The sequence below is a fragment of the Ochotona curzoniae genome, unplaced genomic scaffold (assembly GCF_017591425.1).
Source record: "Ochotona curzoniae isolate NIBS_2020 unplaced genomic scaffold, NIBS_Ocur_1.0 contig_4501, whole genome shotgun sequence".
In the NCBI taxonomy this organism is placed as follows: Eukaryota; Metazoa; Chordata; class Mammalia; order Lagomorpha; family Ochotonidae; genus Ochotona; species Ochotona curzoniae.
This window is the reverse complement of record NW_024466307.1, coordinates 1,562,634-1,575,895: the sequence shown is the minus strand read 5'-3', so window position 1 is coordinate 1,575,895 and position 13,262 is coordinate 1,562,634. Positions and strand designations below refer to the sequence as shown.

The following is a 13,262-nucleotide window of genomic DNA, read 5'->3' as shown; positions in this document are numbered from 1 at the left end:
CCATTGTACTTCAGACTGCCGGGCTGAAAGCCATGTGTGTGTTAAACAAAACTGGTGACTGTTGTACGTGGAAAGTGCTCAGCTCTTAGCCCTCATGGAGATGCCTGCACAGGGGGCCGTGGGTGCTCCCGCGTGGGCTCAACCCCGAGACTGCTGCTATCACAGCTGGTCCTCACAGCTGCGTGGCCACCGCAGTGTACACATGTGGAAATTGAGGCTGAAGAGGTAAGGCTGTATTGCAGCACCCAGGCAGCGTGTGGCAAAAGGATGTGCTTTAGGTTTGGGGAAAATGAAGGCGTGAGAGGCTAGGAACATGCTGACAGTGATTATGGGATGTTAGGGAGCCATGAACTTGCCGTATGTGTGTCCACATCTAACATGTGGCCCACCGGGTGGCAGCTGTGGGTAAGTTGATTTCTGACTCCCACGGGCATTCCGCTTCAGGAGAGATGGCTGAACAGGAGGCCCTGGCTGCAGCTGGACACTCTGCCAGCCTTCAGGGAGCACTCACCCTCAGAGAGCTCTGAGACCCCCATGCTGTGTCCTGGCCCCTCTGGGTCTCTCAGGGCAGGGTTGTGCATGGTAGGGACAGTGCTATGGCTCAGGCCCCAGGCAAGGAGTGACAAACCACATGTTGGGACTGATGGGTGGCTTCCTCTGAAGGAAAGACGACCCCAAGTTTCTAAAACTCGGCAGCAGATACACCTGGATATGTCCAGCCAGAGCCACAGCCTTGGGCATGACAGGTGTGGTATGGTGTGGCATGGTGTGGCATGGTGTGGCAGCTGGGCTGTGGGTCCTGGTCCACATCACTGAGTGTGTAGTGTCTCCAGAAAGTCACCCAGTTTCCTCAGCCCCAACCCACTGTACAAGTACCATCTCCATGGGGCTGGTTCTAGGCTGCATCTGTGGTGTCGGCATTCCATGCAGGTGCTGGTTCTAGTTCTGCCTGTTCTACTTCCCATCCAACTCTCTGCCAATGGCCTGGGAGAAGCAGTGGAAAATGGCCCAGGTCCTTGGGCCTCTGCACCCACCTGGGAGATCTAGAAGCTACTGGCTCTGGCTTAGCCCAGATTTTATGGTTGTGGCCATCTGGGAAGTGAACCAACAGCTGGAAGCTCCCTCTCTGTTTTTCCTTCTCTTCATATATGTCTTTCAGATAGGTAAATAAATCTTTTTTTTTAAAGATTTATTTATTTTTATTGGAAAGTCAGATATACAGAGAGGAGGAGAGACAGTGAGAAAGATCTTCTGTCCGATGATTCACTCCCCAAGTGAGCGCAACAGCTGATGCTATGCCGATCCGAAGCCAGGAGCCAGGAACCTCTTCTGGGTCTCCCACACGGGTGCAGGGTCCCAAGGCTTTGGGCTGTCCTTGACTGCTTTCCCAGGCCACAAGCAGGGAGCTGGATGGGAAGTGGAGCTACCGGGATTAGAACTGGCGCCCATATGGGATCCCGGGCGCGTTCAAGGCGAGGACTTTAGCCGCTAGGCCATGGCGCCGGGCCCAAGGTAAATAAATCTTACATATAATTTAGCAGGGACATAGTGGGTAATAAATTTATTATTGTTGTAAAGAATGACATGGAATTTAAGACAGGCAAGAAGTGTAACAAGTGCATGATTTGTATGTTTTTTAATCACCATCCATTGTTGTGAAAAAAGAAACGGGAGAGGGAGAAGGACAGGAACCCAAGCCAGGACAAGTGGGGTCTGCCTCCCAGGACTTCTTTCTTCACTGGGTTCCCTTGTGGTGATTAGCAGGGGGTCTTATCTGTGAGTGGCCCGTCAAGTGGAGGGTGGAGCTGGCATCATCATTGAGTGCAGCTGTCCATGACCACAGAGACATGTTTAGAAAACCCTGGAGGGACTCGCTTCAGAAGGCTGCCTGCTCGCGTCTTGTGTGGGGCGGTCGCAGCCTCTGCAGCCATCGCCTCAGCGGCCCGAGAGACACAGGCACTGCAGAACCAGCCTTGACCGTTTCTAAGTGACTTCCCTTTATCTTAAGACACCAGACTCATCCCAGGAAGTCAGTGTGGTTGTTGGTGGTCTCTGAGAGTGTGGGGCCGCAGGTGTGGGGCAGGGTCCCTGCAGCAGCAGCAGCAGGAGCAATGCAGGACACAGATGATGAGGGTGAGGATGAGGATGGTGACATCAGGGGAAGGATCAGAGAACGGGCAGAAAACAGGCGGAGGGCCCTGGGCACTTGCTCCCCTCACCGGCCTAGACATCTGGCTTGGACAGCGCTGGACAGAAGGGCCTGCCCGAGGCTGGCTGCAGGCTCTCCCAGTACTCTCGCCGAGCCCTGTGTTCACAGACAGACAGGAAAGGGGTCAGGTGCTTCAAGCCTAAGCTTTAAATATCACAGACGAGGCAATTCACAAAGTTGGCAGAACAGGGAATCTGAAAGTTGATTTTGGTGTAAAACAGTTGAAATCCATGCACAGGAGAGCTTCAGGGCAGTTCATGAAAAGTGCATGTAATGACAAAAATATATATATATGCCTGGAATTCAAAACTTTTCACACCAAAAATCTGTCCCCTCCCTCGCTGCCTGGCCCTCTGTCCTGAGAGCAGGAGGAGCGGGAGAGAGCGAGGAAATGCATGTTCTCCTTTTATTTTCCAGGTGGCTCCACTAGCCAAGGGGCTCGGAGAAGCCAGAGGGTTCATGAAGGCGGGAGCTGCAAGCTCAGGTCAGATCTCCTGCTGAGGGGTTTGTGTGGAGTGGGGTGGTCATGGGGTGCCACAGCAGGAAGCTGGACCTAGGTACTCACCTGGTGTCTTAACTGCTAGCCTGAACGCCTGCCCCACAAGCTTCCTGAAGCACCCTCCAGTGTACACATACATTGAAAAAGCTTGGCCAAGAGCAGGCCGAAATGGAACTTCTGCTTCAAAACAGAGAGCATTTCTCATTTCTGTGCTAAGTAACAGTTCCTAGGTCCCACGCCACCTTCCAGAGAAAAGAAACTGTGTTGCGGGTTTGTTTGTTTTTAATATTTACTTATTTTTACTGGAAAGGCAATATTGCAATTAAAAAAAAGATTTATTTACTTTTATTGGAAAGGCAATGTTGCAATTTTTTAAAAAAGGTTTATTTATTATTATTGGAAAGGCAGATATAGTTAGGAGATACAGAGAGAAAGATCTAGCTGCTGGTTCACTTTCCAAGTGGCTGCAACAGCCAGAGCAAAACTGATCTGAAGCCAGGAGTCCGGAGCCCGTTCCAGGTCTCCATCCGAGTGCAGGTCCCAAGTCTTTTGGAATGTTCTTTACTGTTTTGCCAGGTCACAAACAGGGAGCTGGATGGAAAGTGGGGCAGCTGGGATACGAACCGGTGCCCATATAGGATCCCAGCTCATGAAAGGTGAGGATTTAGCCACTGAGCTTTGGTGCCAGGCCCACTGTGTTGCAATTTTACTTATTTTATGAATTACTTTAGTCTGAAATTTGCCAGCTGAATCCTCCCAACTCAATATTTTAATGTAATAGTAGTGTAGGAAAAAATTTTAATATAGCAAGATGAAGTGCAATTTCTTTAAAAAGTAACAAAGAGCAGAGTAATTTTCTTTCTTGGAGGATAGCCATGGCATAGCATAGCACATTAAGTCTACCTGGAGCACCAGCATCCCATGTGGGCACCGGTTCAAGTCCCAGGTGCTCCACTTCCCATCCTGCTCCCTGCTGATGTGTCTGGGAGAGCAGCAGGGCATGGCCCAGTGTTGGGCTCCCTTGAGCGCCTGTGGGAAACCCAGAAGAAGCTCCTGGCTCCTGACTTCAGACAGGCCTAGCTCCATTTGGGGAGTGAACCGGGAGGTGGGGCGGGGAACAGAAGAGCTCTCTCCTCTCTCAGTAATCTTGCCTTTCAAATAAAAAATGTCTTTTTAACAGAATAAACCACCTTGTCAATATTTGTTCCTTGTGTTTAGACAAACATTGCAAGAGTCCCTGGTTACAGATCTTTGTGTTAAATGTATTTTTAGAGTTTCCCTCACTTAACACAACAACAAGAAAAAAAAGAAATATTTTGAGGCGATGAACTATTAGGAATTACAAGCTTCTGTGTGGTCAGGAGATCCAGCAGCATCAGAATTAATTGTCTGTGGTACAAGGATGGCCTTGCTTGGGACCCAGTGCGATGGCTCAGTTGGTTAATCCTCCCCTTAACAACCACCGGCAACCTCTACGGATGCTGCTTCATGTCCCGCCTGCTCCATTTCTGATTCAGTTTCTTGCTAGTGGCCTGGGAAAGCAGTGGAGTATGGACCAAAGCCTTGGGATCCTGTACCCATGTGGGAGACCTTGAAGAAGCTCCTGGCTCCTGGCTTCGGATCGGGTTAGCTCCGGCTTTTGTGGCCACTAGGGGAGTAAAGCAGCAGATGGAAGATCTTATTCTCTGTCTCTCCTCTCTGTAAATCTGCCTTTCCAATAAAAATAAATAAATCCTTAAAAAAAAGATGGCCTTGGTTTAGCAGATAATTTCTTAATGCCTTACAAAGAATGGTCCCTAAAAGGTGATAATTAAGATAAGTAATTTCTCATTTATTTATACCATTTTAATCATCACCCGTGTGTGCTTTCCTCACTGTTTAATTAGAATTCATAGTTTTTGTAAATAGGATACCTGTAAAAGATTCTTCTCTGACAAATATCCCTATCTCCTGAAAGAAAGACTTGGCTAAATGATATTTCCTGCTTCTATGACTTTACGTTAGGAAGGAGGTTCCAGTTCTAAAAGGAAGCCTGCTTCAAAGGCCACTGCACCGATAAAAGAAGTGCAGCACGGATTAAGCGTGGAGCACCACTCAAGGGAGAGGGAAAGACCGGTGGCAGGGCCAGTTCCCCAGAAGATGGGGCGATGGCTTTGTATGCATGTCCCCATCTGCTGTCCATCCATCCACCCAGAGGGGTGGCTGCCAGACACACAGGATCCCAAACAGAACCCGAAGTCAGGGAGCCACAGGAAACATGTCTTCAATAGCAGGACGACTGACTTTAACACACAGTCCAGTCCAGGAATGCCGAGACCTTTGAGGTGTGAAGGCCTGCGATTTTGCTTCCGACGAGGACAACGGAATATCATGTGAAAATCCTAGGAAACCAGATGTACCAAGAGAGCAGTTCCCAGTAGGAATCAAGTGGAAATCTGACATGGGTCTGGACAGCAGGTCATGTGGCTGAGGATCCACTGGCCTTGATGCGAGAGCCTGTCCCACCAAAGACTGCAGCTGTGTGGAGCAGGGAGAGCTAAGAAACCCCTCACCCAACAGGGGCCAGGATCTGCAGATTTCAGTGTCAAAGACACTCACAGGCCGCCATGCTGCACAGGTCTCCAGGACTGACCGAGCAGCAGCCCAGCGGCTCACCCCATTCTCCACTGCGACATCTGGGTCACAGGCCAGCAGATGTGTCCCAGGGGGTCAGGCGGAGGGCCAGCTGAGTCTAGGCATAGTGCCGGTGCCAGCCGGTGTCCAGAATCAGGGGCAGGGACTCCCCCGGGAGGACAAGAGCGCCACCTCCAGGGCACACCTGGACTGGCACACATGGAAGGAGCAGCCAAGGATGCCTGAGGCAGAAGACAGCAGCAGTGGCCAGGGCAGAGCCAGACTCCACACATGTCTACGCGTCTGGAACTTTCCTTACTATTTATGTGCATGGTAAAGAAAACGAGATGAGAGAAACACATAAAAAGTACTCAGGTAGAAGTTCCCACCTGGCCCTGATCCAGGGTTTGGTGTGCATGTCCAGGCCGCTGCCCCAGCTGCCGTGCTTCTCTGACGCCGGGGGCAAGAACCCCCTCTCCGGGGCCAGCTCCTCCGCGATGGCCCTGATGTGGTAGGGCTCGAACCCGCAGCAGCCGCCGATGTAGCGGACGCCCAGGTTGTAGGCCTCCCTGGCATACTTCTGAATGTCCCAGCGGGTGGCCACGCGGGGCTCCAGGGCTGCAAGACCACAGTGAGATGGCTTCTTGTACTGTCCCAGTTACAAATGACAGATACCCCAGGGCACTGCCTCCTTACCCACCCTCCATTTAAAAAACTGCCAACTGTGGGTTATGCAGGCCTCGCCAATGAACACGAGATGTCTGGGCCTTCACGTGAACCTGTTCCAGTTTCTGGTAACCTGGGAATTTTGTCAGAAGCAACAGCAGGTCCTTTCCACCTGCCTCAGCTTACCAAAGGGGTATTCAGGCAGGTCCAGGAAGCCCCCCTTGCCACAGTCGGGGGTGTGGAAGGCCAGGGCCTGTACCATGAGGTGGGCCTTCAGCCCCTTGGCCCTCAGGCCCTCCTTCATGAGTGCCAAGGTTTCCAGGCTGGTCGAGGGACCAAAGCGGCAGTTCACGCCCACGACGTCTGCCCCTGGAAGAGAGTACAGGCTTCTGACCCCCTCGGCTTGTTTGCTGTTTTTGTTTTCTCTTCTTATTGAGTTAGTTACCCGACAGGACGAGTTACACCAGAAGATTATCCACCCCCGGCTTCACTCCCCAGATCCTGGTCTGAGCCGGGCCCAAGTCAGGAACTTGGAACAGGCCAGGTCTCCCACCTTGGTGGCAGGGGTTCAAGTCCTTGGGCCTCTGCTTTTCCAGGCACATCAGCAAGGTGCTGGATTGGAAGTGGAGTATCTGGGACTTACACTGGTGCCTGCTTGGGCTGCTGGCGGTGCAGCAGTCCTTGAAGATGCAGCACCACAGCCTGGCCCCCCTCCCCACGTTTTTTTCCCCCTAGTAGTTGACACGTACTTGAGACATTGACTGTCTTTCATCTTCCGAGATTTAAAGAAAGCAACCAAACCCAGTTGATTCTGCTGGCAAACGGCTCCTGGGTCAGACCCAGGACCAAACGCCGAGCACTCAGGAAGGGCTATGAGTTACCTGCCTCTACCAGCCGCACAGCGCACTCGCCGGGGGTCACACCGTGCAAGTCCCCTGCAGGCCCGATGCACAGGCTGACCGCCACGGGCTTCCCCGATTCCCTCAGGACGTGCACAGCCCACACAGCCTCTTCAACATGCTCGAAGTACTGCGGAAAAAGGCATGAGTCGCTAGAGTCCCCAGGGTGACCCCGCGCATCCTGTAGGGTGACACATGCCGAGGACCCAGTCTCTGCCACCTGACCACATAGCACCTTTCTCAGCCAACACTTAAGCCCTGACAAGATCACCCAGTGAAAAACCCACCCACTCTTGTGCAGGTTGGGTCCCTAGCAGGGTCCTGCTTCAGAATGCCCTCAAGGCCACCACTGAAAACCCATCTATGGGAAACCGGGGAGAAATGGTAGATATCTCTCTTGTCTCTGGGCACAGGAGGAAGCTGCTGCCAGCCTCCCCAGGGCACAGGCCTGGGCATTGGATCACTGGAGGAGCAGGGTGTCCAGTGCAGGACAGGAAGGGGACGGCAGAAAGCAGTCTACCTCCTGGTTCAGGTAAATTCCTGTTTTTTCACTTTTATCTGTTTGAAAGGAAGAGACAGCGAGCATGGAGCCAGCACTCCTACCCCATGACTCACTGCTTAAATGCCTGCCAAGCTCCAGGGCTGGCTGGCACTCCCCCTAGAGCTTGGCCCGCAAGGAACTGTGCTAAGCAAGGTGGGGGAGTGTTATTTTCTATCTTAGGGAGAACAGAAGATCTAGGGCCCCCCATCTCTTTGTTCAGGACACCATGCCTGTGTTACTGCGGACAGTAAATCACAGTGGTGTGTGCTACAAGGGGGTGGGCGGGAGGTCTGCCAACTTCTTGCTGGGAAGCGTTGGGCAGGGCCACCGGAGCCTGCAGAGCCCCCACCTCCTGGGCTTTGCTCCCTTCTCCCCACCCCCGACCCCACCCGCTTCCTGCCCCCTCACTTACTGTCCCTGTCCTCTCCTCTCAGCTTGGGCTGCAGGGTCTCTTGCTGCTGTGGCTGCCCAGGGCTTAGGAAGGTCAAGGGCCCATCTGGCTCTGTCCTTCGGCCCCATAGAGAATCAAACTTAAGAGTGAGCCTGCATTGGTTCACACCTTTGGTCGGCTACATGCTGGTGTGAGGGCCACAGGCAGTGCTTAGGGAGCCCGGGTTGGGGAGGTGGGGAGATTGTACCCTGGAGCCCCCCATCCCAGCACCAGGCTCACCTCCGCAATCAGGAAGTCCACGTTCTTCCTGACAAACACCTCTATCTGTGACCGGAATAGCTTTTTGATCTTGGTCTCGTCCCTGTGCCGTGTGTACAGGGATGTCTGGCAGATGCTCCCGGCCACCAGGGCATCACCCTGGTTGGCCACATCCTGGGCCAGGTCACAAGCAGCCTCGTTGACAGCTTCCCACTGTGGGTGGTAGGCAGATGGGGGCCGATAAGGCTGGCTTCACCGGACCTGGTGATGTAGGACCTGGGGATTCGGCCACTGACAGCTGGGGGCGGGGGTTAGCTGAGCATCCCCAGGTGTTCTCTCCCTCTTCCAATCCCCTGCCCTCTGCCTTCAGTGACAGGACAGGACTGTTCATGGGGTGCCTGATGGCTGTGGGTCGGGAGGTGTTATCAACCGCCCACCACCATTCCCTCCACACAGGCCCCATCACCTTGCTCTCCATGATGTCCTCACTGGCTGAGAAGGTGAAGGTCTGCATGACGTTGGAGCCCGCCCTCAGGAACTCCATGTGGAGCTGACGCACTGCAGAGTGGGTGCATGGGACCAAGTCAGGGTCAGGGCAGCCGGCTCTCAGCCCTCCTGCAGGGTATGCCCCACAGCACCTACAGCCTGCCAGGGCCTATCCTTGTGGAGAGGTCCATGAGGTGATATGAGGCTGTGAGGGGTGTGCCAGGTCCTGTGTGCTTGTGTAAGCCAGAGTCTAGTTGGTTAGGAGTGTGTATAGTGAAATAGGTTGTGTGTGCTTGTGTAAGGCTATGTAGAGTTGTGTAGGGATGTGTAAGATGACAATGTCGCAGGGATTATGGGAGTTGGTGTAGGGTTGCTCAGGGAAGAATGGTGTCAGATCCACAGTGTCTGACAGGCCAGGTACCTGTTCATATAGTCAGGCCAGTCATTCTCCTGTGGGCACCAACCCTGTATATTCCCAGTTTCACAAGGGGCAGCAGCCCAGTTCTGGCATTGCTATCCACCCGGCACCCTCTGTGTCCCAGCTGGACGATGTAGGCCTGGTACCCCCTGACCCCAGAGGCAGGATATGGCAGTGGCAGGGAGTCTGCCTGGGGGTCCCATCACAGGTGCCCGCAGTGGTGGGACCTCAGCCTTGTCTAGCAGGTAAAACATTCCTGGAATTGAGGGGTATGAGGGTGTACGTGGTATGGGGAGAGAGGTCTCGCCCCCAACTCATGGCTGAGTCCTCACAGCACAGTTCGAAGGGAAGCCGTGCTTGGTCCCAGGCCCTGACCTGCGTTGGGGTGCTCCACCACAGCCTCTGGCGTCCAGCACCCAACCTTCACAAAGCTCCGCTTCTCCAGTGTGATCAGAAAGCTGCCATCTCCCACAACAACCTCGCCAGCATCCAGACGTTGCAGGAGGCCCTGAGGAGGAGGAGGAGGAAGCAAGAGGCAAGGCATTGGTACCTGCCCACTCTCTGACCTCAGACAGAGGTGGGAGCACCGGCATCCTGGCCAGTGGGGCAGCAGCAAGACTGCACTGCTTACAATTTTAAACAAGGTGATGAGGAGGGCAGAGTGACACACACAGGGAAGAGGGGAGAGAGAGGGGAGGAGAGACTCTTCCACCTGCTGGCTCCTTCCCCAAGTGGCCACAGTGGCCAGAGCTGGGCCAGATCAAGGCCAGGACACCATCCAAATCTCCCGCATGGGCGGTAGGAGCTGCCTGCCCCACAGAAATGCTGGGAACAGAGCAGAAGGATCAAGACTGCGTCTTGGCCACATGACCTGGTAAATGATTTCCTCTGGAGACCTGAGAAGAACACGGTGTACTTGACCTCACAGTCGGCCCAGGACTCACCAAGCCCAGAGAGAAAATTCACAGGTGCCATTCTCGCCCTCCCAGCAGCCCAGGGAGGGGGCTGGGGCCACAGGGTGCAGGACGGGGCTGAATTGTCCGTCCACCGAGTGATGTGCCTAAGGCGGTCGACCCTGACTCTGGCGGACGGTCCCCTTGGCCATGTCCATCCTGTGCCTAACCCACCTGCACTGCGCAGCCTGCTGCTCACCGTCTCTTCAGCTCACCCAGGAGGTGTGGCTGACTTACTGCATCCCTGCCACCTCAGCTGGCACCTAAGCAGACCATGCCAACAGTGAGCCAAGAGACCCTTTTGATTGAAACTTAGAGGTGCTAGAGGCTTCTCCCAGAAAAGGGAGGGGAAAGTCATGCTTGAAGACCAGGGTAAAAATACCTATAGCTTATACTTGACTATCTTCATGATACCAAGCAACCACAAGATGTTCTGTGGTCTGGATGTTTGTCCAACTGTTCATTTTCTTAGAGCAAGCAAGCTCCTGGTTCGTTCCCACATGGTGGGTACAGAGCCAGCACCTGTGGCCTCCCAGGGAGTGCACTGGCAGGAAGCAGAGCCAGGAGCTGATAACATACAACAAGGGCTGAATGAGTGCCCTCACGCAGCACTGGCAACTGGCCACTTTCTATTGGGGAGACGGCTGATCACTTCCATCACCACCTCGGAGAGTGTTCACGTACTCCAGACTGACAAGGCTGGGGCTGGTGGAAGGAGGAGCCCTACACGTTAAGCCCAACGTGGATCCCAAGTGATCCCATGTCAGCCCCTACTGCCTCTTCACCTGTGATCTGTCCTCGGAGCCATTGCCCCCTCAGGGGAGGACAGCTTGCCCTGTGATGGGAGGAAGCCAGGAGGCCCAGTGCACCTGGACCCCCGCCACCATTAGGCTTACCTGGCCAGGACTGCCCTCCTATGGAAGAACTAATTGGAGGTGGTGCCCATGGCAACTACATGAATTCTGGAAGTGACCCTTTGGGGCCAGCGTTGCATGCGATAATCCTCCACCTGCAGCATCAGCATCCCTTGTCAGTACTGGTTCAAATCTCAAGTGCTCTGCTTCCAATCCAGCTTCCTGCTAACATGCCTGGGAAGTGCTTGGGCCCCGCCACCTATGTGGGAGACCCCAGTGGAGTCTGGGCTCCTGACTTCCTATGGCCAGCCCCAGGGAGCCAGAAGATGGAAAGTTCGCTCTCTCTCAACTCTGCCTTTCATATATGTGTGTATATATATAATTGACTGCTTTCTTCCATGCCTGCAGCTTTTATAATCCAGGCTTGGTTGGCACAGCCCTCATGTCACCTGTGAAGTGGCATGTACCTCACGTCCTGTGCTGGGGTGCGGGGGGGACCCATCACGTGGGCATTGTAATGGTCAGAGCTGCGCCCACTGTGCCTGTTCCTGGTTTGCCTTGGTAAGCCCCATGGAGGCTCCATGGGGGAGGCTTGCACGTGGACAGTGCTCCCTGTGCTGTGTGGGCTTGGCTTTGGGCACTTCCCAGCCAGGCCGCCCCCCTCCCACCATCTGTCTGGGTACCGGAGTTCAGGGTTGCCCTGAGTGGTCTTGCAGATGCTCTGGTGCCTTGAGGCTGTTCTGGATTTTGTGGGAACCCCCCAGGTCCTCCACCTGATATAGATTTCAGCGAGGATGGGAAAGGTCTGGAGGGGTTCGTGGGTCTGTCTGACTGCTCTGCAGCTTCGGTTTGCTGAGTCCAGGGCAGGAGTCAAGGCCACATGGCTCCAAGACCAGGCAGACACTTCAGCATACCAAGGCCTGCCAGGGAGGGTTCTGGACCCTGCAAAGTGGCAATAACCTTGGCTGTGATCAGGGACTTGGCTCGAGAGGCCAAGCGCTCGGCCATACAGACCATGGGGTTTGAGCCTGGTGCCCCACGAGGGAGGGACGTAGGAAAGGGGAACTTACCCTGGCGGCTCCAGGGCCTTTACCCGCTGCCATCGCGCCTCTGCTCTGCGAGCCAGCGCGGTCCGGGCGCAAGGCCATCCTCCTGGCCGCCCCGCCCCGGGGAGGGGCCGGCCGCCGCCGCGTCCTGTCCTGTGGCCCAAGCTGCCCCACTTAGAGCAGGTGCGCTTGCTCCCTTCGGCCACGTTATGCTGCGGGGACTGAGGGGGCTGCGGGTACTCCTGCCGAGGGGCTCGTCTGGGCGCCCGCATTCCAGCCACTGCCGGGAAGGGTGAGTGTGGCGTCTGGAGGACTGGGGGCGTCGGCCTTATCTTAATGTTGTTTGGCGATTCAAGAAGAGTCTGTGCCGGGAGTAGTGCACCCGCAGGTGTGGGTGGTGGCAAGTCCCCCGGCCATGCAGGGCAGGTGCCTGAGCCGGTGAGGGTCCCCCAGCCGGTGAGGGTCCCCGGTGGTGGCTTGTTAGCCATCAGGTGGTCTGCAGTGGTTGTTAACTGTGTGTACTGACAGGTGGGAGTTCTCTGCAGTGCGGAGAGCCTCTGCAGACCCCACTCTCACAGTGCAATCGCCCAGGAAGGAGAGCCCTCAGCATTCCCCGTGGGCGTTGGGGGCCCGTAGCTCCCTTCAGCGCGGTTAGGAGGCCCTTGTGTTGGGTGGTGATTGGGTCTGCTTGCCAGCAGTGTCACGTCAATGCGATTTGTTTACACCTTGTGTCTTCAGCGCAGGCCCTGAAGTGCCTGCATTCTTGCATCTGGTCCATTTGTCTTTGCAGCCGCAGGTGGTTGCCTGGTCCTTGTGCTTGTGGGGCTTGTCCCTGGTCATCGGTGCTGTGTCACGTGGAAGGTGGCTTTACTGCCCCTCATCGATGAGATGGACGATGCTAGCATTTGTTCTGTCCAACGCGCAGGGTCGCCCCAAACATTAGTTACGAGGATGTGGTTGGAAACTGGGAAACCACATGAAAACATAATAACAGTGATGCTTTTTAAACAATGCAGAAGGAAGTAGAAATTTAACAAACGATCTGTTTAAAACTGATTAGATGAAAAAGCATAAAATTGGAACTTTGAAAAAAAGGTATTTATTTGATTTGGTTTGAAAGCCAGAGAGGAGGACAGAAAGAACTTCATCTGCTAACTGGTTCCTTTCAGGTCAGTCCGAAGCTGGGAGCCGGGAGCTTCTTCCAGGTGCCCTGTGTGAGTGCAGGGGCCCAAGGCCTTGGACCATCTCTGCTGCTTGCCCAGGCCATCAACAAGGAGCTGGATTGAAGATTGGAACAGCTGGGGCTTGAATCAGCACCCATATGGCATGCTGACACATAGACAAAGGATTAGCCTGTTATGCCACCACGTTTTTTTAAATCAATTTATTTCAAAGTAGTCTAAGTTACACAGAGAGAGACAGAGAAAGA

At 54.3% G+C, this 13,262-nt stretch overlaps 1 protein-coding gene across 1 annotated transcript; it reads right to left on the bottom strand.

Annotated features, from left to right (window-relative positions):
• Nucleotides 1–2,223: 2,223 nt before the first annotated feature.
• On the bottom strand, nt 2,224–11,890 carry BHMT2 (betaine--homocysteine S-methyltransferase 2). Its single transcript, XM_040985855.1, has 8 exons — nt 11,858–11,890; nt 9,356–9,488; nt 8,543–8,634; nt 8,098–8,289; nt 6,869–7,016; nt 6,174–6,356; nt 5,711–5,939; nt 2,224–2,305 (listed from the first exon to the last, which is right to left on the bottom strand). Exons 1-8 carry the CDS (start codon nt 11,888–11,890, stop codon nt 2,224–2,226), a joined length of 1,092 nt encoding a protein of 363 aa, XP_040841789.1.
• Between the last annotated feature and the right edge of the window lie 1,372 nt (nt 11,891–13,262).

Coding starts and splice junctions, on each gene's coding strand:
- BHMT2 (XM_040985855.1), bottom strand. CDS start 11,890: ATGGCAGCGGGTAAAGGCCCTGGAGCCGCCAGG. Junction 8,290..8,542: donor AGGACATCATGGAGAGCAAG/GTGATGGGGCCT, acceptor TACCACCCACAG/TGGGAAGCTGTCAACGAGGC. Junction 7,017..8,097: donor TGGACTTCCTGATTGCGGAG/GTGAGCCTGGTG, acceptor CTTTTTCCGCAG/TACTTCGAGCATGTTGAAGA.